Genomic DNA, 26575 nt, shown 5'->3' with positions numbered 1-26575 from the left:
GACATCTTGTCCACCCACGCACCCACCCAGTGTTCTTATAGATTTGACATCATGTCGTCCTAATTGCTTTCCGCAGCATTTTTCCAGGCAGGTTGTGAAATAAATCAAATGAAAAAACGCGTTGAATTCAGTGAAAGTGTCTGATTTTGTACTCCTGCATTTGCCTTTTGTCTTGGCAGCAATGACAAGTGCACATGATGAATGGTTTTTACATTGGAGAGAGCTGCTGTTAAGAGCCATATTTTATTGTAGGATTATGATTTATTGTTAGCAATGATTACACTTTTCAAAACTGGTTTTAGAGTTGTCAATGGAGATGTTTAGTTTTTCACAGCACAGGGTAATAAAAACACTGGAATGTTTCTGTTCGTTCTTTTTAAGGTTTAAACACAAATCCAAGGTTCCTACAAATAATTTCTTGATAATCATGAATGGATTTCATTTTAATTCAGGCTTTTTCCCCAGTGTCATTGTAGTAGAGGTTTTTTTTGTTAATATTATTAAATCAAAAATTATAACGCTTGTAGATTTGAGAAATAAAAGTAAAGGCAATTTTGACTTGGCAACAATCCTGTCTGTACAAAGAATGTAATATGCATACAGTTTTGAAGGCAGACACAAGAGAAAAGCAGAAAAGACTGAAAGAGAAGGATTATTAACAGAATGTGAATGTGTCCAATAGACTAAGCCTTGTCTTCACACACTCCTGCACACTTCAGAGTGCATTCCACTGGAACACACCCCGGGGAAACACTGGCTGCCATGTGACACATGGAAAATGAAGCGAGAAGCAGTATAAAAAGGTAGAAAGTGAAATTGAAGGATGACAGGAAAGAAGAGGAGATAGAGAAGAGGAGGTGAAGGAAAAAATAATCACTTTAATTAGTTTTAGGTTTAATTAGTAAGAAAGCTCTGCTTGAACATTTAAACCATGCACAGCCAAGTAAGGAGCACCAGCTTCACAGGGGCTGAGAATGAAAAGCCACACCCACACACCCTTCATGTGCTATAGATTTAGCAAGTGCAGCATTGGGTAGTTTTTAGAATATCTTCTAAATATGACTAAAAACAATATTTTCCTATAATAATTGCTTTCAAAATTTACTGTAAGACAATGCAGTGAAATAATGGTGAATATGAGCGATTATGAGGAACAGAGGAAAGAAAGAAGATGGAAAAGAGGAAAGAAATGAGGTTAGATGAGGTGGTATTAAACCTGAAAGGTTCTATAGGGAGCACTGCGGTGCAAGATGGAAGCTTCAGCAGAGTTCAAATACCACAGGCACAATGCAGTGCTGCCAGCGAGGAACAGAGAAATGTGGGTCTGTCTACTTATCAGTTCACATTAACACACACAAGAAAAAAAACCACACAAAAAGACTAATTAAAACTAGATGGATGGACCACACTTACTGGTTTGCAGACCCAAAGGTGTTTCCAGAGAATCCTAAAAATATAAAAAATAAATACATGATTAATTTGGTAATTGTTACTGCAAGTGGGAAAAAAAGACTAATGGAAGTCTCACTTCACAGCGTGAGTCACATGATCTGTGTGCCTATGTGTTGGAAGTGGGTTAGTGGACAGTCCTATGTACAGTATGCATATTGTGTATAGTGTGCATCCACAATACCATTAAAACTTCAGAAAAAAAATAAAGCAGAGGACTGAAACAAAGGAGAGAAATATCAAAGAAATGAGTGCATGGAAAAATAATTTGGATCTTGCATGCATGAAAACTCAGAGGGATGCACACCAGTCATCTCGGCAAAGAAACCTGTAACAGCTGTAATGCAGTGAAAGTTTATAGATGTGCAGGACAGGCAAATTCACCATACAGTGTGTTACAGTGAACCCCTTTCTGTCTCATTAGCCCATGAAACATAAAATGTATTCATCCATCCTTTGTCATCCTTTGTCTTTATCATGTTTGAGAGGGAAGTACTCCTTGGATATGTTTCGCACAAACTTGCATTGTGTTGCCAAATGAGGAAATTGACCACTTTAAAATCTTCATGTGATGCACAATCTACCCTAAAAGTGTAATTAACACAACAAAACACTTGTTTGGTCGCAATACTCAGGAAATTTCTATTGCACAACAATAAAGCCACCTTCCTTTTTCAAGTTTGAAAGACAGTTAAAGTAAAGAAACTTGTGATAAACACTGTACAATGGCTAAAATTGTACAGTTGCTGGAAGAATGGCGCTGTTGAGTGACTCACTGTAGGGAATAAACTAGAGTGATAGCAGGCAAGATGGCAGCTGAAGATGATGAGGAAGGGGGAAAAAATAAAAACAAAAATAATTCAGGTAAAGTAGTAGTCTCACCTCCTGGCTGTGGCTGTTGTCCAAAACCTGAAAAGCTGCTGGGCTGACTTCCAAACCCAGGTCCCTGCTGGGCCAGGCTCCCGAATGATGGAGCGCTCTGACCGGCTAGCGCACCAAAGGACGGAGTGCTAGGAGGTGGGGCAAACCTGAAAACCGGAGCAGGTGCTGAGGTTGTGATACTGTAAAACGCAAAAGTTACAACTGAAAAAAAGACAGCCACACCTGAATGGGGCTGGTAAGACAAAATGCTTGACAATATTAGGTTACTGGTCTGACAGTCATAAATTCATAATTAAACACACATACATGTGGGCAAATAGTTTGTCCAAGATGTTTTTATTGGTTAGTTAAACATGTAAACAAAGCAGAACATTCAAGATAGTGAATGTGAATTTGTTTAGCTTTATTTTTTTATTTTTTTACTTGTTTGGCATGTGAGGATTGACAGGCTGGGATTTATACATTAATCCTTTCTACAGGACCCAACGCCCGCTCACTCCCAAGGGAGAGAAAAAAAGAATAAGCAAAACAGTGAAAGAGAGAGAGAGAGAGCATGTCAGTTTAATCTGCAGGCTTCATGACCCCAGATTGAGATTATCTGGAGGGAATAATCTAGTCTGGCACAGAGCTGGGTTTGTTTTGCGCTGGCAACCATGGTTGCTGGTATCAAAACACATGCACATGTGAACACACCAGAGGTTAATGCAAATCATTAGAGTATAAATGATAAGGAGGAGGGGAGGATTAAAAAACATAATAATCAGGAAATCCTGCCTGAAGTCAGAACTGCTGGAATTAGATTAGATAGAAATGTGTGTGTTTAAAAGTAATAAAATTAAGCCTCACTTCCCAAATTTGCCTCATATAACTCTATAGACCAATAAAAATGTTTTGTTTCTCTACACTTAAATGTTAATGGGGTTTTTAATAGTGTTGTTAAATGCTGCTTTCAGCTGGTTTGTCTTGTAGTACTGAGCACACTGAAAGGCGCCTATTATGACAATAATAGCCTGATGACAATGACATTTTCAAATACTCATTGTCTGCAACAGTGGGTTGAGAAAAAAAACAGTTCTCTGTTACACTACTTTGTCAATGAAAGGTTGTTCTACTGAAAATATTTTCCGCTTTAAACCTTGAATATCAGAGCAGGCAAAGAAAATAGATTACAGACAAACTAGATGCAGATAGAAGTTCTATAAACAAAGTTCAGCTAAAGGTTCAGCTACCCTGAATCAAAGTGGCTGAACCTTTAGGTTGCTCTAAAGTCAGCTTTAATTACACAACGATGGATTTTTTTTCCATATCAAACCTTTCAAAAAAGACTTCGTCTTGCTTACCCAAATCCTCCCATGTTGGCAGCCGCGGTGCCCTCTCCGAACACTTTGCCAGCCGATGATCCAATAGGACTGCTGAATGAAGGGCTTGAGCCAAAAGATGCTCCAGCACCAAATGCTGGGGAACCCCCAAAAGAAGGAGGACTCCCAAACACCGGAGCACTGCCAAAGCCACCTGTAGGAAGGAAATAGGATAACAGAGCAGGAAGTTACTTGGTTTCTAGCGTTCTTTCTACAAAGAAAATACAGAAGAAATGTGAGTCATGAAGCAATTTCTGTAACTTTTATAACATTATATGCTAAGTGGCTTATTTACATCAGGCATTACATCCATGTAGATGTTTTTTCCCTTTAACAAAGCTACTGCAAACACTAAAATTTAATCTAGAGTTCTTCTTGGACTCATATGAAGAAACATAAATTGAATTTAGTGCTGGCACTTCCAAAAAGGAAAATAAATTCCTAGGTAAAGACAGAAAAAGTATTTTAGCTATGTTTTAAATTTAAAAAATTTTTTAAAAAAAATTGCATATCCCCCTATTGTAACTCATCAGAAGCTACCTGAGTACACGTGTGGGCATTTACAGTATTGTTGTGCACAGCCTCTGGAGCAGTAAACTGTTATAAGCATGATGAGTACTTCACACCAATTCAAAGCCTCTGATTGGCAGGAGAGAAAGAGTGTACTGAAATTACAGCCTGGCTAGCAGCATGCCCCAGTAAATAATTGATTGAGCTAATGTAACAAGAATACATTCCCCCTGCATGGCCAGTGATGGAGAATTAGTGTGCTGAGGGTTACCAATATCCCAGAGGCTCTGAGGTACAGCTTGAATAGCTGCTACTACTATGACTACTCATGGCCACGAGCAGCAAAGTATCAGCATATTGGTTTTTAAATTTACATGATGTTTTCAGACAAACTACAATGTGATGTAGACAGGGTTTCTCCTGGTTTAAAACAGCCCTCTAAGGGCGAATTTAACTACGCCTGCACTGGTTTTTATCCATAGCGCCCCAGCTCTATTCAGAAGTGATTTACACAATAAAGACCACTTTTAAATGTATAATAATGAGTTCTCCAAGAATTGACTGAAAATAATCAGCGCATCATCTCGATAGATTAAGAAAAACATGGTGGGGTTCACCAATGTGTTGAACCATTTAAAATGTTTCTCAAAGTAAGAGTGCAAAGAATATGAGGAATTCAACTTTTACAGGAAATTACATTATATATCCAAGACATGTATGAGTTTAAGTTAGTTGGTGTTTCTAAATTTGAAAGTAGGTGTGAAAGTGAGCGTGAGTGGTTGTCTCTTTGTGTTAACACTGTAACAGATTCAGGCCCTCAGGCAGCGCAGCATGGGAAGCGCACATTTCTCGGGTGGAAATCAGGAACCCTTTGAATGCTGTGATCAGTCACCAATTGATCAGTCACCAAAAACCATATCTAAATGAGGGTCGAACGCAGTGCTGCCTGTTAGAGGCTGAGCTTAATTTAAGATGCATTGAGCAGAAGTGGAAAACTATCCCATGGTCATGGTTCTTGACTAAAATGCTTTAGAGGTTCATCCAGTGAGAACAAAACACAAGGATTAATAGATAAAATACGCTAAAATAAAAATAGAATAAAAATAGGAATGCACTGAGATGTCTTTACTCAACTTGAGCTAAAAGCCAGGAAGACCAGGTGAGTTTTGAGTAAAGACTTGAAGGTCTCTCCACTACAAACAGATCTGATGTTTTGGGGTTGGCGGTTCCACAAGACAGGGCCTAGAACCAAAATGGCCTTGTCTTGGGAACATCCAAAATCATCTGATTGGAAGACCTTAGTGCCCTAAGTGGAGCGTGGATACTTAAAAGCTCAGATAAATTTGGGGGGGGGGGGGGGGGGGGTGTGCAATAGCATCTTAAAATCAATTCAAAAAGAAAAAAAAAAAAAAAGGGACAGGGAGCCAATGAGGACAGGATAAAACTGGGGCAATGTGCTCTCACATTTTTGCCCCTGTAAGATGTCGACCAGCTGCATTTTGAACTAACTGTAAACTTCAGATAGCAGAGTGACCCAGGCCTGCAAAAAGGGAGGTACAATAGTTGGGGCAAATACAATTAAAAGCATGGATAACTCTCTCAAGGTAGATAGGGCTTGACTTTGGCCAACTGTCCGAGTTGATAAAACCCTGCTTTGACCACAGAGCTAATCTGTCCGTCGAATTTGAAACCACTGTCAAAAATAAGATCCAAATTCCTGGTAAAAGGTTAAAGGTTAAAACCCTAAAGTGCCAAAAGTGCGAGCGAGTTACTGAGCTGTTCGGGGCGACCAAAAGCAACATCCTCAGTCTTCTCCTCATTTAGAAATGGAAAGTTTTTAGGTAGCGTGAGCAGTTAAGATGTGGTTTAAATGACTCTTTGTTGTTTGCTTTGATTGAGAGACAGATTTGAAAAATAAAATTTGAATTTCTTTTTCAAAGTCCTACTCATCGTGTACCCAGGTTAAAGAGTATAAGAAACCATCTGACTTTTGAAATCAGCACTCTGCAAAGGCAATCATCCATGATGGTATAGGGATGGATTAGTTCATTTGTTATAGGAAAATTTTCACCCATAACAAATTTCTATTTATACAAAAAGCTTATTCACACGTGTTATTGCCTTTACTTAACAGACGTGATGTCACTGACACATCTTCTTCCTATGGGAGAGCAAAACCTCAGTGTCCAGACACTGGGAAAATGGTCTGTTTGTGAAGAGGCAGTTGTTAAAGAGTTATGAAAAGTTACTATATATAGTTGCTTTTGAGTGATCAAAAGGGATGTCAGATGCAGAAGCTGAGATTGGATACACTACCATGAAAAAAGAAGACACTGCAGTCATTTCATTATAAATAAATAGTTGTAGATTAAACGCATCATTTGTGTCGTAAATATGAATCGATTCAAATAAACATCAGATCTTTGAGGTCATACACTGTGACTTGGCAATGGAGAAGACTGGCACTGCATAATATTCTGTGGGGAACAATGGAGCTTTTGACAACCTCATAGTTTATTCTGTCCTCAGGGGTGAGGAGATAAGAGCTCAGATGATAAAGGTGAGAGCAAGGTCAAGAACTGGCTGCCAAGTATTAAAACCGTTTCTACCGCAGTCATCTAACTATCACTGAACTATCACATCAATGAACCAGAGCCCTTAAGCCAGGGCCTGGAAAGAAATGCGAAAGAACTAATCACAGTTTCATGCTTACTCCCCCCGCCCAACGTTTGCAGCAGTAGAATCAGTAGCTCTCTTCTCTTGTCCACATAATCGTGCATCGTGTGGTTACACACGGCTTCAGTTGCATGGTTATATGTCAGTTTCCTTTGACACAGCCGACATACGGTGACTGACTTTCTACATCAAAGTTTCAGACATGCACTGGTTTGCACTTTTGTCATCGACATAGTTTCCAACCTCACTTGTTTACAAGTTCCCATCACAGAAAAAGATGGGCTACGGCTTTGAACAAACAGGTAACTGTTGTTTTACAAAATGAAATCATTATTGTTATGCATTATTTAGCTTAACAACTGGTATTTCTGGTGTGACTAACAAATGTAGAAACATTTAAATCATGATATACATAATGTAGACATATCCTTTTCTTTCAGCTGCTCCCTTTACGGATCATCTGCCTCCATCTTCTCACACTATCCCCAGCATCCACCTCTGTCACTTCAACCCTCTGCATGTCCTCCTTCACTACTTCCATTAATCTTCTCTGTGGTTTTCCTGGTTCCTGGATCTTTTCCTCCCATCTGGCAGCTGCCAATTCAACATCTTTTGTACATTATACCCACCATCCCTCTACTACACATGTTCAAAGCAACTCAGTTTTTCCTCTCTGACTTTGTCAACCACCGGCTCAACCTCACTTGTCCCTCTGATATACAAATGTCTAGTCCTGTCCCTCCTTGTCACTCCCAAGCAAAATCTTAGCATCTTCAGCTCTGCTACCTCCAGGTCTGCCTTCTGTCCTTTTGCCTGTGCCACCGTCTCCAAACCAGGGATCATAGAAGGTCCAACTACTGTCTTTTAAACCTTCCCTTTTACTCATGTACAAATACAGCCACCAGCAGGAGAGCACCAAATGATCTAGTTTAGAAAGACCACTGAATGATTTAGTCTATCCTTAATAAGTGGATAGATATTACTTGAACAGGGGAAAAAAAAATACATGATGTCTTCATTGTTGTCTCTCTGTTGCCTACTGTGTGTGTCTGACAGAAAGGATCCTTCTATTGTCGATGTTTGTACTTTTACAAGAACTCCTAAATATGTCTTAAAGTTTGCACATATGTTTTTTAGCTGCAAATCCAAAATGAAATATTGACAGTTTTTAAACTCTGCTTTCAAGCCCTGTGTTCATGTCTATAATATCTATTTAAATTAACATAACTAAAAAATTCTCAGTTTTCACCAAAAATACGCTCTTTCCAAAGCAATGGGGAACAGCACATAGAAACAAGTCTTGTTTTAAAATCTCAGCAGCAAGAAATCTTATAAAACGTTACCTGTGAATTACAACTAGCTATGCACAACTTTCAAAACGTGTGAAAATATATCAAGACTAAAAAGCAGGGAGTGAAGAACAAATGCATTAAAATTACAAGGAAAGCTGTACCTGGTTTTGATGGTGTAGAGAATGAGCCAAAGCCCTGGGATGCTACACTTCCAGCACCAGTGCTGAAGGTCCCTGTAGGTTTCTGCTCCCCAAAGGAGGACTGTCCAAAGCTGAAGGTCTTGGCACCACTATTACCGAAGAGACTGTTGGTACCTAGAAGACGGACAGGTAAATGTAATTACACAACAATAAAATGATCTGGGTTTATTTGGTTTGTTCTTTGACAAAGTAGTTACCGCTGACTCAGAACAAAGTCTTGAACAAAAATGATGAAAATATTTCTGAACCTGACATAAATCGGCAACTACAGTTCAAATTTTCTAGTTAATCTGCAGTTTTATTACATCTTAGCCTACCTGTCTGACCAGACTGTCCAAACACTCCAGTGGAGGAGGTGGTGCCAAATGGATTCTTGTTGGCAGCGTCCTCGCTTGGTTTGCCTCCTAGGCCGCTGAAAAATCCTCCACCACCAGATGAGACTGCTGTATTGGCTGAACTGGAACCAAAGAGACTCCCAGATGACGGCTGCTGCTGGGAGATAAACATTAATTCAAAAATTTGTCTAGAAGAAAGGGAATTCAAGAAATTTCCCAAAGTTGGTTTAACAAAAAAAAAGAAAAAAGAAAAAAAAAAAAAGATGGGTCATACCTGTCCAAATCCACTGCCACTGCTAGACTGCTGGCCGAACACCGGGTTGGCAGAAGAGCAGCCAAAACCTGTTTGAGAACAAAAGACAAATTCAATTAACACAGACAAGATCAGATTACTGCATTTGGCCCTTGATGCCAGGCCCATTTTATAGTCATCACTACAGAGTGAAAAGTGGGGACCCCCCCCCCATAAAGTATGAAATCAGGAATGCCAAGCTGGGACTAACTGCTGAGTTAATGCACTGACATCAGCTGTGGCATTCTCATACTGCTCTGAGAATTTATAGAAGCTTTGGGAATGGCACAACACCCGCCATCCCACTCAGGCTGACAGTACACCACAAATCTTTCCTGCAAGATGATACCATTTCAAACACAAGTGCCACATTTACCACAACATGTGGAGGTCAGCCAGAGCGAGTGTAAAACTTTGCACATCCTCCACTGCCCACTAACCTTACAGACATCACAGTTCATAAGCTGTCAGACAGTGTTAGTATAATCACTGTCAAATGTGACTGAACAGCATGCAGCCGAGAAGCTCTGGTTATTGATCATTTCATCATGTCGGTGACACAGTGTGGTCTCTGTTAGGCGGGTGCAAAATGAGAGAATTTTCAATACCAATTTCTTTCTGACATTTGGTGTCATTTTTCCAATTTATAAAAAGCCACAGAACTTACAGTAGTTTTAAATAAAGATGCCAATGATTTCTTTAAAAGCTCTGAAGTTGATCCAATCACGTCCAGAATCGGACTCACCTGACGGTTGTCCAAAGCTGAATCCTGAAGATGAGGATGTGGTGGTGTTACTCCCAAACACAGATCCCTGTCCAAATCCAGAGCTTTGGCCAAAAGCCTGGTTTGTGCTTTGTGCAAACAGCCCAGTGCCAGTGCTGCTTACTGTGTTAGCACCGCTCGTCCCGAAGGAGAAAGAACTTGCATTGGTAGCAGTAGAAGCACCGAAAAGACTTCCGCCAGTAGTTGCACTACTAGAAGTCGCTCCAAATGCAGACTGTCCAAAAGTAAATCCACTCGATGTTCCAGTGTTGCTTGCAGGCTGGCCGAAGCCACTAACCTGGCCAAACACAGATTTGCCAAAACCAGCTGATGTACCAAACCCAGCTGAGCTGAATCCTGTTGATGCTGGTGCAGAGGAAGCTGGAGGTGCAGCAGGTTGCCCAAACACGTTATTCACAGCAGTCACTGTTGCACTACTAACAACGGTAGAGGTTTGAGTAGCTGCAGCTGGGGCAGCTGTGTTGATAACTGGTGTGACTCCAACAGAACTACTGTCTGTAGTTGCAGGAGCGGGCTGAGTAAAAATGGAGCCTGGCTTGTCAGACGTGGGGATCTGGAATGCTGGTGGAGCTGCCTGAGATACAGGTGCTGCGGTGGCAGCAGTTGAAGAGGGTACAGTAGCAGTGGTAGATGGCTCTGGGGTGGTTTCTGTTGTGGACAGGGCACTGGATGGTGCCGGAGGGTTTACTTCTTTTGGTGCAGTGAAAGTCGAGGGAGGGTCTGGGGTAGGGGCAGGTGCGGCCAAAGCAGGAGCAGGTGTTGACACTGCAGGGGTCTGGGTGGTTGCAGGTGCTGCAGGTTCAGGTATCACAGGACGACTGGTGCTCTCTACTTCAGGTTCACTGGTGGGAGGTTCTTTTATAGGGGGCGAAGCAGGTACTGAAGACTGAGGAACAGCTTTTGGTTCTTCTTGCGTCTCTGGTGCAGCTGCAAGAAGACTACTGAAAGATGAGGCGAAAGCTGAGCTGGCTGAGCTAGACTGTGGAACGGAGAAGGCTGGCTTGGCGTTTGATTCAGGAGGCTTAAACAGACTGCCTGACGGGGTCCCTTCGGACAAGTCTGGTGCTGAAGAATCTTCTCCAGATTTTGGAAGACCTGTTCCAAAACTAAACTGTGTCGCTCCCTTGCCCTTGCCAAGTCCAGTGTCCGCAAATGTAAATGCTGCCACAGCAGGTTTGGTGGAGGAATCTTTAGCTTCTTCTCCTTGGCCCACCCTTAGTCCAGAAAAAATGCCCAGAGTCTCGCCACCAGCTGTCTTTGGAGGCTGTGGCTCTATCCTCAGAGTGGCTGTGGTCGAGGTGGGTTTAGCACCTTCAACTGTTGCGTTTGGAGCCAAAGTGGGAGACCCAGTGCCAAGACCAGGGGAGGTGGACTTTGAGGTAAAGGAGAATGACTCTTCTCCAGCCTGGCCAAACACCATCTTACCATTTCCACCAAAAGAGAATTTACTTGCATCTTTCACTGGAGAAACATGAGAAAGAAAAACAGAAATAATGTGCATCAGTAATCTCACAGCTCCTACATCTATCCTAACAAGCTGCTATATCATTTGTACCTTGTGGCATTCCAGCTCCTGGTGTAACTGAAGCAAAACTGAAGCTTGAGGACCTGAAAAAAATAAAATAAAACACCATTTAAGTTTAAATGCAGCAACAGTGAGATGCTCATTATATTTTGTAACGAGACATATTTACGTGTGAAAAATGCTGGATTAACCAGCCAATCTCAGCAATACAGCCATGTAAACACTTGCTCACCTATTAGGCTAGATTTGGATTACATTAGAGAACTCTTTCAGTACACAACTTATGATTTTGCTCCAGGAGCTATTACCACCCAGTCAAGCATAGTTGTAAGCTGATGGAAAGCTTTAGTAAGCGGGCCCAAATCCTTTGTGAGAGGATGCATTTCATATACACCCCCGAGTGCAGGTTACAAAATAAGTTGGCCTTTAGAGGAATGTGTTTTAAAACATTTTCTATTATAGTGTCTTTTTATGACAAAAATAATGATTTAGTCTTAATAAGTGGATAGATATTACTTGAACAAAAATAATCACAAACATAGTGTATAATCTATAAAATACTGCTGGGCCATTAAAAATATATTATATTTATAAACATCAACTCACACTGAATTGAAAGAAAAACCCTTGCTGCTGGTTTGCTCAGCTGAGCTAGGAGTAGCAACAGAAGCATCAGTTTTGGACGGCTGACCTGAAAGAAAAAGTTTATAGTCAATGTCAGGATTTTACAGTGTGTGTGTGTGTGTGTGTGTGTGTGTGTGTGTGTGTGTGTGTGTGTGTGTGTGTGTGTGTGTGTGTAACAGTGCTTACCAAAAACAAAACTGCTCTGTGGGATGGTTGTAGTCTCTGCAGGCATTTTTTGGACACCCTGGACAGGATTCTGCCGAGACAGTTTTAAATACATGTATGAAATTAATATTACAGCCTAACTGTTAACCTTACAGAAAAACAACACTACTATGATGCATTCACGATTTAAAAAATATAACACACAGGATTGTTTCAGGTGAAAGCTCAAGTCCACTAAGACATAAACTTAAGGCAGATATAGAGAAAAAAACAAAACAAATGTCTATAGGTAATCGTGCAGCACATGAACTTGGAGCTACACAAGAACAGGATTTCTGCGAGGAGTACCCCTGTCACCCAACTGTAATTTGTAACATCAACATGGGTGGGAGGTGGGACATTTCTCACCCATCTTGATAATGGTCTTCACAGGAAAAACTGTCAGCAAACTGTGAATTCTCACATGCTGAATGTTCTTGAAAGTTGTGAGAAGACGAACATAAAGCTATGAATATACCTTTATAATAACTTTTACTATTTAGCACGTGGACACATAAAAATATACTGAAGACATTTGTTTGTGGTGGCACTCCTTGGAAAAGTACAAAACCACATGAAAGGTAAAGTTTTTTTACATGATTTTTTTTTTCAATTTAAAGTTTTTATTTATTCCTTAAAATATAGATAAAAATGGTTTCAAATATTTCACATGCAAGTCAACTGAGATTTGTGTTGTGAAGATTATTTAATTTGAATTAATATGTCACCCAAGTAACAGTAACAAGAAAGTCAAAGACAAAATGACAGGTTGGTGAGTGATGGATTTACTCACCCGTTTGGCCTGACTGGAAGAAACTGTTGCAAAGACCTGAGATCCTGGATCTGGTACCGAGGAGCTGGGGACATCAACACAACCATAAGAGGGCACAGTTTTCACATGGCACAAAAATATTTTTAAATTTACATTATTTAGTGGTATGTTTATGGCAAGGGTCCCTCGCAGCAGCCTTTACCATATCTCTTGCCTGGTCACCCAGTTAAGCTATAGTATCACCCCCATATTACTGACTATGTTAGTGATTATTAAAATAAGAATACATCAAAAATGTTTCAACTACATGTTGATCAAGTATATCCAAGTGTCCCACACCTATGTCTAAATATCTGCTAATCTTTAAGGAATTGGTTATTAACTGATTTTCTAACTGATTCTTTTTAATAGCTACAAATAATAAGTCTTAGGTAATGCCAGTAATCTCGTTTACAGTTATACAGAGGAATAGTTTGTAACACTGACCAAAAATAAAAACAAATAGACTTCTACTTGGGGTTTACTATCTTATTTGGAAGCTATAGTCTTGCCGTATTTGTAGTTTACCCTTGACACATTTTATCTGCTTTCCCTCAATTGCCTTTAAAGGAGTGGGGGTGAGAAGGTAAGAAGTGACCTTCGTTTTAGGTTTTACCTGATGTTGGAAGGAACCACCACAGGAGTCCCCTTGTCTTTGAACTCCTGAACATTGACCACCTGAGGAACAGTCTTCAAGGTGGACTCTGTCAGTGAAGTATTGATCACAGCTGGAATATAAACACATGCATATTAGAGCAATTCACAGCTGGAAAAAAAGGTACCAGATGAGACAGAAGCAATCAAACTGAATGTCTCCAGGTTTATTTAAGCCTGCTCTGTTTACATGGAAACATTTTAGCAAATTACTCTCAGGCAGGATGTGGTAATGAACTAACAGTTACATATTATCTGTTCTTTAAGTCTTTGTCTCCCCCTGGTGAATTACTGAGGGAATAACAAAACAATATTTAAAAGATCCCCAAATGCCCACTGTAGCTAAAAACAAATGTGCACATCTTCCTCATTGTTTAAAAACAAATAAATACATTTTGACTGCTGCACAATGTTACTTACCCAACTGACTGGCCATCTGTCTGCGTAAAGCAGCATTGGCTGCAGCCTGCTGGGCAGAGATGGTGATGGGTGCGGTCCTCTCGGTTGGTGGAGCTCCATGCTTGACTGTCTTTGTGGCGAGAGCCGTGCTCTCAGCCCCGCTGAGGTTGATCTTATTTGTTGGAACTGGAATATTAATGCAGTAATCAATATCTACAAAAAATATCCACATCTAAGACTAGCGACATTACTTTATGTTCAGTAAAATATGGCATTATAACTTGAAGTCATTTATGATTCATGAATGCGTCCTCGTAATTTTTTATGAACAGCAACAGTTGGTATAATTTACTTACTGGGGCTGGCAATAGGGCTGAGTCCAAAGCCCATACCCTGTCCTGACTGAATTTTAGATAAAGGGGTGGACTGGATGGCTCCGAAGCCCGGCTGGATAGAGGGGGTCCTCACAACGGTTGGGTGGCGGGGGGTGGACAATGTTGGAGGTATGGAGGACATGGGAGGGGGCCGTGTCTGCAGCTCCTCTTCTTCCTGCTCCAAGTGAGGCGGGTGAGGCTCCAGGGACTGGGACAGGGAAGATGTTGAACTCGCGTCATCCAAGTCCTCGTAGTATTTAGGTGAAAGGAAGGCTGAGCGAGATAGGTTGGCTGAAACAGAAAAATGAATAAATACATTTCAATTCCAATATGTGAGGTGCTGCTGCATTCCACAGTATGAGCATCAGCATAGGGATTTCAATATTAATATCACTGAAATGAAGCGGGTGTTGAATTTGGCATTTGCAGTTGTGAGGAAAAAGCTACTGTCGACATGAAATTAGCACTCACATTTACTATGATTTATTATGAAACACACTAAGAGGGCTTGATTAACATCCCTTTACTTTAAAATCAGGCTTTTTGTATACTTTTTCAAAAGGCGAAATCCACAATCATTTGAACATTTAGGATAAAACTTTCATGTAACCATAAATTTCTAGTACCTGGTGCAGTTGAGCGGACAGGAGGCATCTGTCCCTTTGAGAGAAAGTTGCGCAGCTGGGACTGTTTAACTGGTGATATCTTGACAGCTGCAGAGACATCATACATACTGAAATATACTGAAAAATATACTGAAATGATTAAATATATCCTGTGCTGTTTTTATGCAGACGGTAGGGAAAAAAATCAATACCTGGAGATTTGGTCTTAGAAGGGGTAGGGTCCAGCCTGGTTTTCAGGAGAGCATCTCTTAAAGTCTCAAGGTCATTTTCCAAACTAATAACAACACAAAAACATGGTGTTTTTATCCAATAGGAGCAAATGGAAGCATGTGAACATCCATACATTATAAGGAATGCTGCTTGGAACCATTCTTTACCATACATGATGTTTAAGCTGACTAAAACCCTTTTTAATAACTTAAAAACTGACTTATAAACCATAGATAATGGTTAACTTAAAACTTAAGTCTTTCCTTAAACTACCGCACATAACTAACTCCTAATATCCTCTTAAATCCCTGTTTTTTCCCCCCACATTCTGCAGCCAGGCCTTACCTAGCTGTCGTTGCTGTCACAGGACTTCTAGCAGGAGTGGTTGTTTTGCTGTAGAGGCGTAGTGAATTGAGCTCCTTAACCAGCTGGTCCAGTCTGTTCTTCTGCTGGTTGATGATGTACAGATTGTTGGACAGTGTAGTGAACAGACCCTCACGTCCAGGCACAACCATGTGTCTGTAAAGAGATTTATTTAATAACAAATTATACTCCATCCAATTTTTTATTCTCTCTTTCTATCCAACACACAAACTGCTGGTGGGATTATCTGCCATTTTCTTTAAAACTCACTTCTGCTTTTTCTTCTTCTCCAAGTGTTTCTCCCATTCCACATCCAAGACATCATTAACATCCTCCACAGTGAACATAACATACTGGTATAGCCTTCGAATCTCCTGAATTAAAAAAAAAAAAAAAAAAAGATCAAATATACACGATGAAGGAGATTATTTTTATAAGAATATGTAAAACCTTAAAACTGTCAATTCATGCAAACAATTTGGGGGTAATCTGTCATTTTATTTCTCACCTTGAGCTGTTCCTCACTGCGTGGGTCCAGAGGCTTTTTGTAAAGTAGCTGTCTGTAATTTCTGTCTTTGCTCAGTTCACTCTGGGTCTTGGCTTCTTCTGCCCCAGCAAAGCCTTCCAGTAGCGAAGTTTTCAGTGTGCCAATGTCACCATGGAGTGACTAAAGATTACAGACACACACACAAAAAGGCTTGAAAGGAGGTTTTAAATGATTTATCAACCTAGAGTGACACCATCTTCCAAACACTGCTTCAGACAGGACTCTAAAGTCACAGTGGTTGAAGTCTTATGGTTGCAGAATTTAAGGTTGTTCGAAATGATTTTTACTGGCTTTCTCAACATCAAATGTTAAAAGGAAGAAGAGCAGTCTGTGAACAGGACTCAGCGTTTCAATCATTGTCTTACCTCTGTAGTTTCCTTGATTTCCAGGGTGAAAATATGGAGGTCTTCGGACTCTTTCCTCAACTCCTTCATTTCCTCATCAGCACCAACCTTAAAGTCAGCTTTTGCACTTCGTGCCTTAAGGTCATCCAATTCCTTCTGGAAGTGTCCGATCTGATGGCAAGTCAGAGACATGTTTAGTAATGTTCTGCCAGACACCACATGTGGTGTCCTGAATAAAGTCCACTACCTTCTCGTAAATCCTACAACTTTGTATGTCAAGTCTTTGGAACTAGTTACTAACTAGACACCTGCACCATTAAAGCTGGTGATATAACTTTTCAACTAATGTACCTATGCCTATTGCTCTATTTATCGAAACACATTATTGCACATAATTAATCTGATGTATCCTTATAAAATAATGACATTAATATGTACTTGTTTGTTATCTTTTGTCCCTCCATATAACATTAATGTGAATAATAAGAAGGTACTTTATTGATCCCAAATGTTGGGAAATTACTGTGTTATAGCACCCGAAACACAAGAAACAACTTAGCTCAATTAAACAAATAATGTATTCATTTCTTCTTTTTCTTCAAGCTGCTTTACAGGTTCATACAGCAGATGATCTGCCTCCATTTAACCCTGTCCCTAGCATGTGACTCTGTCCCACCAACGCTCTGGATGCCCTGGATCTAGGGCTGTGCGATATGACCGAAATCTCATATCCCGGTATAAGAATTCTATCGTCCGATAACGATATAAATCACAGAAATTTAACATTTTCTGTAAATTCTGTGAATCTCGGGCGGCTCGTCTTGCAGGAAGTGTTTCCAGCTGCACGTCATGTAGCTGGAGTCGAGTGTTTTAACCGATGCATGAAACTATACATTTTTAGACACAAGTTGTAACAGCCGCCGTTTTCTTTGTGAGTATTTATTACACGGCGTGCTGCGGGGAAAAGCCTGTTCTAACATTCGAGTCTAAGGTTTATTTTTTAGCACCTGGTGGCTCTTTTTTAATTCTCATCTGTAAATAATCTGCTCTTTCACGTGATTCAGTTTATTTTGAAAAGTCTCAACAGGATCTTGAGCTTTATTGTGAAAGGTTTATGTGGAACAAACAAGCGGACACGCGATGCTGTTACCGTCGTTGTTGTAGTGTGGTTATATTAAATATGAGAAAGAGAGAACTTTAAGAAATAAATATAGCCACTACAGTGACCATCAAAACGATGAAAAAATATTGCCGTAAACAGTTTATTTTGCGACAGCACGAAACAAACGATAGCGTAAAATGAAACGATAGACGTTTCTATATCGTCATCCAATATATATCATTATATCGAACAGCCCTAACTGGATCTATAACGCTCCTCTGAGGACTTTTCCTCCTGCCTGGCAGCTCTGTCTTCAACATCATTTGAGATGCTTTGGACATGTGCAGAGGTGAGATAGTGGATATACTGGACAGTTTTGTCAGTAACACATTCAACCTGAATTGTCCCCCCTAACACTCATTTCTAATCCTCTTCCTCCTGGTTACTCACAGTGAAAATCATAGCACCTTCAACTCTGCTCAGTCGCATTTATTTATTATGTATTTGGTATAATTATATTGTAGTATTATATGTTCTCTATATAATTTATTTGTTAGTTTATATAATTAAAAAGCATTCTGATTGAGGTCCACACTTGATATGGTGCATTTCATCTTATCACTTTCTTTTCTCTACAAGCTCAAGAACCCATATATTAGAGATTTAAAGCATTCACACGACAAAACCAGCATTTCTTCCCCGACAAACCACTGCTACATGGCACGACAGTACATGATATGTCTCACCTCCTCCAATATGCCAGCCATGATGGGATCAGAGTCTTTCCTTTGCTGTAGCTGTTTCTCCAGGGCCTTCACACTGACACCGGCCTGCTTTTTCATGAAAAGTATATCAAAAGTTACTTTTCACTGTCAGCAACAAACACAAAAAACAGTCTGAACTAAAAAAAATATATCAAAATGCCTGTCATCTGATATTACTTTTAATCTGTCTGTTTCACTTTGTTTTAGTTGAAGTCTGTTGCCAGTAGCAACCAGTGACTGCACAGTTAAACAGAAGTTTGTTTTGTGTTACTTTATTTAGGATTTGTGAATATATTTTTTGCTGCAATTAGTTAATTGCTTACGTATCCAGGGCTCTATATGACAACACCTCCTTTGGGAGTGACCAAATTTAACACCAATCATCATCATTTTGTGTCATTGGTGAATTGTGATTAAAAGGTTGTTTTTTTTAATCTATCGAAAAAGTCTACCACATCACTGAAAGAAACCTATTTGATATAAGAACAGTAAACTTTCTTCGCAGCAAAGAGATCAGACCTGTGGAGCCTGGGTACGGGTCTGGACAGCAGGAGAAGGTTTCTGGACAACTGCTGGAGAGACACTGGTTTGAACTGGATGCACTGGAGCTGATACACATTTGGAACAACAGACAACATGCATTTGCAATTAAGATTCCAAGAGGACCTTTGTAAGAAAAACTACAACATAAATTTAATTACATTAAATACAACACCTTTCTTACCTAAAATAGCTGGTGGTTTGCTGGCCAAAGAAGGAGGGGCAGTTAAACTACTGGAAGTCGTGGCAACCGTTTTGGACAGTGGGGAGTTAAAGGAGAAAGGAGGTTGTGTAGTCTCCACTGTTGAAAATCTTTGGAAAAAGCAGACCAATTTTTAAACATTTAGACAAAAATCGACATCTTAGGACTAATACTGTGAAAAACACGTGATAGTTCAGTACCTGTCATTTAGATTCAGTTTCACTGCAGACTGGGACGCAGGGGTGGCAAGACTCTGAGGAGTTAGAGCTGGTGCTGCTGATGGTTTAGCAAGACTCTGAGGAGTTAGAGCTGGTGCTGCTGATGGTTTAGCAAGACTCTGAGGAGTTAGAGCTGGTGCTGCTGATGGTTTGACAGAAAGGTTGTTGAAAGAAAAAGCTGAAGGTGCAGAGGGAGTGTCAGAGGGAGGTTTCGAAGCAAAAGAGAAGCCGGATGACCCTGAGCCAAAAGGTGCAGAACCCCCCAGGGAGAAAGCTGAAGGGCCTGAAGTGGAGCAGGTAGTTGGGATGGAGAAAGTGAAGCCTGATGCTGCTGATGACACAGGAGCTTTTGGAACAATGCTGAACGGTGCAGCGGCAGAAGAAGTAGCAGGGGATGGAGAACTGGAAGCAGCTGCTGGAGTAAGACCAAGGCTTGGAAATGCTGCTGGGGCAGATGGGATTGAGGCAGCAATTTTGGGTGGTTGGGTTGCTAAAGAGCCTGTGAAAGAACATAAACAAACAAACAAAGATTACTTTTATTTGATCTCATCACATTTAAAGCAGTGTGAGTTTTGTCTACAAGCACAAGCTACTAGTTTAAAAAAAAAAAAAAAAAAGTAGAAAGGTGAAAAAACATTTTTAAAATCACATTTCTGACAGTTTTTAAAGGTATCTGCAGAAATGACCCCTTTATGAGTGAACCTGACTGAACCAAAAAAGAAAAAGCTGTTCATAGAATAGAAGGCACTTGAGAATGTAGTAAAAGCTCACTGCATGGTAAAAACAGTTGGTCACATTTAACAAATGTCAGTGAACAACATGTGAAAAACAACCAAAAAAATTAGAGAAATAAACTCTTTACTAAATATTACTAGAACCAATAATGCACTACACGGCTGCTATATTAGGTACAGCCTGCTAATCCAGGGTAGGACCTTTTTTGCCATTAAAATTACTTTGATTTTTTTTTTTTAGAAAAGGATGCCAGAAAAATTCCTCAGATTTTGGCCCATATTATTAAAATGACCAAAAAATAATAATAATAATCACACAGTTGCAGCAGATTTGTCAAATCATGATGCAAACCCTCCACATCCAGATGGTGCAATACTGGACTGAGTCACTCCTGGTGACTGTAGATTCCATTTGAGTACATGAACTCAAGAGATCGGATGAAATAAGGTGGAGATTATCTGAGTTTTGTCACATGGAACTTTGTTTGCTGGAAGCAGCCAGCAGATGATGGCTGTACTGTGGTAATAAAGAGATAAACTGGGTTGAGAATAGGGCTGTCCCAAACGATTATTTTGATAGTCGACGAGTCACCCATTATTTTTGCGATTAGTCGACTAATCAGATCATCATCCATTGAACGTAAAACGTACAGCTTATTGCACCAGCAGCATCTGCTCTTATATAACTATCATTAGCTTACAGCTTTAAGTGTTTAAGGTATGTGGTAACTAAAAATAAAGACAAGATGATAGTTTATTAAATGTAAATGAAATTTGCAGATTGTTTCGGTGGAGTTTAATAAACTCAGCCGTCTGCTCCTTGCTATCTAAAATATAACAGGACACTGGAGTATATTCTCGAGCATCTCACACTTCTGATAATCAGTTGTCTGCTTGATGTTTATTCAGCTGTGTAAAAACTATAACATTGATCTCAGCCAAACCGATTTACTCAGGAACAAATACTGAAAAAAGCCAAACACTAACATTTTTAAGTTATCTAAGTGACTTATATATCATGTTTAACCTGAGTAGCGAAAGACGGTGGTGGGTTTGAAAACAATCTGCCGGGAGTCTGGTGTTCTCACGGGCTCTAGTGAGCCTTGCCCCCGGCTAGCTATCGAGCTAGTGGGTAACAGACGTCTCTGAAAATGTCGGAGCGCTTTTGAAAATATGTGGTGTCTTGATAAACTGAGCAGATATTTCAAGTTTACACAGCTACATTAACATAAAATATGTTAAACGTTTATTTTGTGACCAGAAAGAATAATAAGAGTAACATTAAAACTAAGTAGCTGCCGCCATTGTTGGAAACTGAGCTGGGCTGCGCTATGAATTCTGGGACACAGTTTCTTCTCCTCCGGGGTTTAACGGCAGCTGGCATCCTTGTACATGCAGTGCTGCCATCTTTTGTTTCAGTCCATTATTACACTCTTAAATCCTACTACTTATTCCTGCGTCTTTTGGGATCTTACAAAGCTTCAAACGACGCGTCGACTATTAAATTAGTCGTCGACGATTTTGATAGTCGACGTAATCGTGACTAGTCGACTAATCGTGGCAGCCCTAGTTGAGAACTACTCAAATTCCAACACTCCCATCTTAACATTGGAGCAAAACTTAAGACTAAGACAACATTTTTTCCAATCTTTTATTGTCCTATTTTGGCGAGTCTGTGTGAATTGTAGGCTCAGTATCTCAGCTGACAGGGCTTTGAAAGCGCCATGACCTTCTACTGCTGTAGTCTATCTGCGTCAAGGTTCAACATGTGCATTCAGAGATGCTCTTCTGCATATTTTTGGTTATAATAAGCAGTTATTGCTGCTTTCCTATCAGCTCGCAGTAGTTTAGCCATTCTCCTCCAACCTCTGGTATCAACAAGGCATTTTCACCCAGACAACTGGTGCTCATTTTGCCTTTTTTTGCATCATCTGGGAGACGGTTGTGTGTCAAAATCCCAGTAGAGCAGCAGTTTCTGAAAAACTCAGACCAGCCCGACACGCATCAACAACCATGCCCTGTTCAAAGTCACTGAAATCACTTTTTCTGCCTCATTCTGATGCTCAATATGTCTACATGCCTAAATGCACAGAGTTGCTGCCATGACTTGTGTTCGGTTGCTTTTTAAGTGGTTGTATGAACACAGTTTACAGCTATCAAACATTTAAAGACATAAAGAAGACATCAAAATTAACAAGAGGGATATATTCAGAAAATCTGCTTCCTTAAAGATTAAGTCAGTCATTTTGTTTAGTTTATTTAACATAAAAAAAGAATGCAGTACTCACAAATGTACTTTGATTAGTGTGTAATTATGTCTTCCAACAAACGGGTGCATTCTCATAAACTTCGAATTAATCCATCAAAATACATAGGAGTGGTTTGTGGAAGTCTCTGTGTTCCCTGACATTTTGAATACAGTGGCTGAGCTGTACATAGAGACAAATCTATGTGCATTTCAGCCACATACACAGCACGTTATAAGTTACTTTAATTTAAAAAAAAACAAAAAAAAAACAGCACAAATAGTCACTTCAAATCCCCAAAGGAGGAGCTGTAACAATTCAAACACTATGCAATCAATACATTATCAATACATTAGGACATTGAAGAAATATTTTAGGCAAACATGGTTCCAATTCACAGGTTTTCTTACCAGGTTTGGGAAGTCTTTCCCCTTCCAAGGCCAGATTAGAAGGAGCCACGACTAGCTGCTTAACCCCTGGATTGAGGTTGAGTAGAGCAAATGGACAAAGTAATCCCTCAGTGGAAAGCATTAGCATTGTGGGCGCTGGGGGCAAGGTCTTCTCATCAGCTTTATGGGAGTGGAAAGATTGGATATAAACAAAGTCAGACACTGAGCAGTTCTCCACACAATATATTTAAAAGTTTTAAGAACATTTGAGTACTAAGACAGTAGGTTCACGCTATAGTTGTCTGACTGAAGTTGGAGCTTTACGCCCTCTAGTGGTTAAAAAAAAGTATCCAGTCTTCATTTCAAAAAGATACTCCAGTCAGTTACAGAGACAACTGTCCTAATATTTGTAATTCGGTAAAAGAGTAAGATGCCTTTCTCTTCTCGCCAAACCCTGAAACATTTTCTGCTCCTCACACCCACTTTCTTGCCCTTTCCAAAGCCTCGCAGTATGCTGTGGGCTGCAGAGAAAATGGCAAATCATGTCTAAACCACCATTCAAATAACGAAACTGACTATTCACGACACAAATTAAAGATGCATTAGTCAGAGTTGATACTAGTCATTTCAGAAATGCCAACAAAGTACACTGAACACACAGTCCTCTTTGCTTTCTCTATGACCACGTTTTATATCTAAAAATACTGTATTTATCAAGTATAACTGTTCATGAGTGCATGAAAAAGTGTTGCTTTTTCTGACCGCGTCATTAATATCCACCGACTTTGCACCTATTTGACCCATGAGCTACATGCATGATAATCAGTGTCAATGTACACACACAAATACACACCCACACTGACAAATAAAATGCCAAGAAATACACTTGAAGAAGCAGTGCGATTTAAAGTTTTAGACAAAAAGAAAGCATACACCCCCACCCCACCCCACCCCAAAAGACTGTATCTAATGCTTTTTTGTTATGAAACTAAAGTTTGAAAGCTTTAGAGACGCAAGCAGAGAGAGGGTGAGAGGGAGCGAACAGACGGGAGAGGCACACGGTAAACCTCATCAGCATTCTGCAACAGGATTGTCTGGGCTTTGTTGTTTGTTATGGTCCTCTAGCTTGTGTGAGCCATTTTAATGAGTGCATTTTTCCCTACAGATAACTCCCTCCTACTCTCCCTTTGCTTTTCCAACCTAATGTCTAACTTTAGATCAAGGTTTTGATCAGACTACAATCATGTCATAATGTTGCTCAAATTGCAGGGTTTTTTTTCCCGTAATGGGGAGGGAGGGAATCGTAGAGCGAACAGGAAGAGATGTGACTAGACAGCAACAGCAGCTCTACGTGAATGTCTGGCAGACTGGGCCAGTTAAGATAAAACAGTGTACTGAGACGATAGCTTATCACTATTCTTTACACATGCTGCAATACAGCACTGCGGTGAATGCTGTATGCACACAGAAACCTGACGGATTTAAGATTCACTGGCTCATTAGGGGACTTCTCACCAGAAAACATTTTAAAGTTGAAACAAAGGCAAGGGAATGCGCTACAAGAGATAACACGACTAAATTAAATTAAACTAAACTTAAAAATGACCAAATTAACTTTTGTCTGGTGGCAGAGGAGACGTGCACCGTCGCCTATCTTTAGAGCGTGGTAAGAGGGCTGAATGATGTTTTTCACACCCCTGGATTGAAAAAATACAGGCCATTTATTTTACACCGCAGCTGTCTGATTCTTTAACAAGAGACTGTCACTATGTGTCTTGGTGAAGAAGAAAAAAAAGAATTAGAAACTATGCACCCACCACAGTCAACCAAATATAATGCGCCTGTCTCTGCTAAAAGAAATTCACTCGAAACTAACACGAGCCTCTGTGTTTTGCTGACTTATGGTGCGATCGAGTCATTAATTCCTCTTCCATCTATTTCCACAGTTTTCTGCTGACACACAAGTTAGAAGACAGCTCACTACTGATCACCAGATTCACAGCGTAAACACAATAAATCCATGGTGAGCACTAACACTGCACTGCTTCGCCAGTGTTCAAAATGCTGCATTACTTTTCCCACACAATCCACACGTTTTTCCAACAGTGTCGATCCAAATTCTTAGAAGCTTTGACTACCATGATAGAAAATGTCAAAATCGTGATCCATGATTATTCACTAAACTTGAATGTTATCCTTAATGATATTTATAAATCTCACTGACTGTGTTGGGTCTCATTTCTAGCACCAGCACTGTGAAAGGTGTACATCTACGTGGCAAGGTGCCAGATGAGGTCAAGGTTTTGTTTTTTCAAAGTGACTTTAAGCAGAGACGGCAACATTGTAACGATTTTTTTATTTACTCATTTTTTTTAAAACCCTGCTTTAGGGCTGCTCAATTAATCGAATTTTAATCTCAATTACGATCTGGGCTTTCAACGATCATTAAAAATGACTGAGCCGATTATTAGCACCTCCCTCGTGCTTTACTCTCGCGCTGCTCCGTGTGACAAATCGAGTGCACCGCTCTGCGTTTCGAACACACGTCACAACAATTAAGAGGACCCAAGGGAAGCTCGGAAAGCTAAGCAGAAGTTATTTGGAGAGGAGAGTGACTGCCGTTGGTTGAAAAGGGAGGTAAAAAAAAAAAAAAAAAAACTTCAGTGGTGTGGAAACATTATGGGTTCGCGGAGTCAGAAGTGGATCAAGTAGACATAGTGTGTAAACTTTGCTACGGTATCGTAGCTGCACCACAGAGCAACACTGCAAAGTTCACTGAACATAGATGTTTACATTTTCCATTTATTTTTTATATTGCAAACATTTGCACTGTTATCAGTATTTGCACACTATTTTATATTATTTTTTGACAATCTTTAAAGCCATTATTCAATACATTGTTATTGTTAAATAAATATCGTCAAATAATCGAGATCTCAATTTCAGTGAAAATAATCGTGATTATCATTTTTGCCATAATCGAGCAGCCCTACCCTGCTTTGTTTTTTGGGATTCCATTGAGTCAGGCATTACAGTTGTTATGTCTGTTAACATTTGCTCAATCAAATGACAGCAGTATTTCTGTCAACAACTGTAGCACAGACAGATCACCTTTATTGTACTGTACGCAGACTGGTCATGCTTATTTGACACAGTCAACAAGTCTGATATATTCTGAAATAACATGAATCATAACCCAAGTCCTTATGAAGGTTATGCCACAAAAAGAGAAACAAACAAACAAAAACAAGGCAAAACAACAACAACAACAGTAATAATCTTTATATATGAAATTAACTTCTGCTCAGACAAGTGAAGCAACTAAATACATAAAAAGTCATATTCACTTACTTATGTGGATTTCCTGCTGGCTGGTGTAGTCTATAGCTAAGCCAAGGGGCAAAGTGTCTTCATTTGTTTCAGTCACTCGAAGCTCAGCCCTGCTCGAATCTTCTAGTTGCCAAACTTCCCACATCTAAAAAGGGTAAAAATAAGGCATGGTCATCACCATTTACAGAGAGTAAGTATTCAAACAAAATCCAAGGAAAATTAATAGATTTGGGGGGGTGGGGGTATTTACAGTTCCTAAAAGCATCAAGTCTAATTCACTAAAACGTTGAAGCACTCAGATAAAATTATTGGTTTACCTAATTGATAAAAATTCAGCAAAAGCACAAGCTTGCTCAACTGTCACCAAAAAAGTCAGGTAAGCATTGGATATTTGACCTGGTGGGAGCTTAGCTAATCTAAATTATTTAGAAGGTAAGTGTTGTGACTGACTAGAAGCTGCTGTAACACTTATGCAACCCTCCTCGATTTTTTGGAAGCATTTTACTTTAACCGAGTAAAACAAACGGATGTAAAGACAAAGTAGAAAAATGACAATACATTCAAGACCACTTTCATTTATCTCTACATTTA

General features: G+C 39.9%; 1 protein-coding gene across 8 annotated transcripts in view; it reads right to left on the bottom strand.

Annotated features, from left to right (window-relative positions):
• nup214 (nucleoporin 214) overlaps positions 1 to 26575 on the bottom strand; it is a 32379-nt gene that overhangs the window by 761 nt on the left and 5043 nt on the right. The window contains exons 10-35 of one of the 8 annotated variants that reach the window (XM_085463860.1): positions 26006 to 26129; positions 22676 to 22834; positions 19268 to 19784; positions 19050 to 19177; positions 18845 to 18933; positions 18308 to 18394; positions 16481 to 16630; positions 16077 to 16235; positions 15839 to 15942; positions 15551 to 15724; positions 15187 to 15269; positions 14996 to 15082; positions 14352 to 14660; positions 14017 to 14181; positions 13559 to 13670; positions 12925 to 12988; positions 12114 to 12183; positions 11910 to 11994; positions 11334 to 11386; positions 9740 to 11239; positions 8977 to 9044; positions 8685 to 8859; positions 8329 to 8481; positions 3672 to 3843; positions 2332 to 2510; positions 1414 to 1447 (exon numbers count right to left, since the gene is read on the bottom strand). In XM_085463860.1, coding sequence (XP_085319986.1) covers positions 1414 to 1447; positions 2332 to 2510; positions 3672 to 3843; positions 8329 to 8481; positions 8685 to 8859; positions 8977 to 9044; positions 9740 to 11239; positions 11334 to 11386; positions 11910 to 11994; positions 12114 to 12183; positions 12925 to 12988; positions 13559 to 13670; positions 14017 to 14181; positions 14352 to 14660; positions 14996 to 15082; positions 15187 to 15269; positions 15551 to 15724; positions 15839 to 15942; positions 16077 to 16235; positions 16481 to 16630; positions 18308 to 18394; positions 18845 to 18933; positions 19050 to 19177; positions 19268 to 19784; positions 22676 to 22834; positions 26006 to 26129 — 5000 coding nt within the window. The remainder of the gene's footprint in view (positions 1 to 1413; positions 1448 to 2331; positions 2511 to 3671; positions 3844 to 8328; positions 8482 to 8684; positions 8860 to 8976; positions 9045 to 9739; positions 11240 to 11333; positions 11387 to 11909; positions 11995 to 12113; positions 12184 to 12924; positions 12989 to 13558; positions 13671 to 14016; positions 14182 to 14351; positions 14661 to 14995; positions 15083 to 15186; positions 15270 to 15550; positions 15725 to 15838; positions 15943 to 16076; positions 16236 to 16480; positions 16631 to 18307; positions 18395 to 18844; positions 18934 to 19049; positions 19178 to 19267; positions 19785 to 22675; positions 22835 to 26005; positions 26130 to 26575) is intronic. The other 7 variants (XM_085463864.1, XM_085463862.1, XM_085463866.1 and 4 more) reach the window with 7 other exon arrangements.

The sequence above is a fragment of the Copadichromis virginalis genome, linkage group LG7 (genome assembly GCF_057382275.1).
Source record: "Copadichromis virginalis isolate Kocher_CV1m ecotype Utaka linkage group LG7, C_Virginalis_male_GT1.1, whole genome shotgun sequence".
NCBI classification, from domain to species: domain Eukaryota; kingdom Metazoa; phylum Chordata; class Actinopteri; order Cichliformes; family Cichlidae; genus Copadichromis; species Copadichromis virginalis.
The sequence above is the reverse complement of the archived record's forward strand: the minus strand, read 5'-3'. Positions and strand labels throughout refer to the sequence as shown.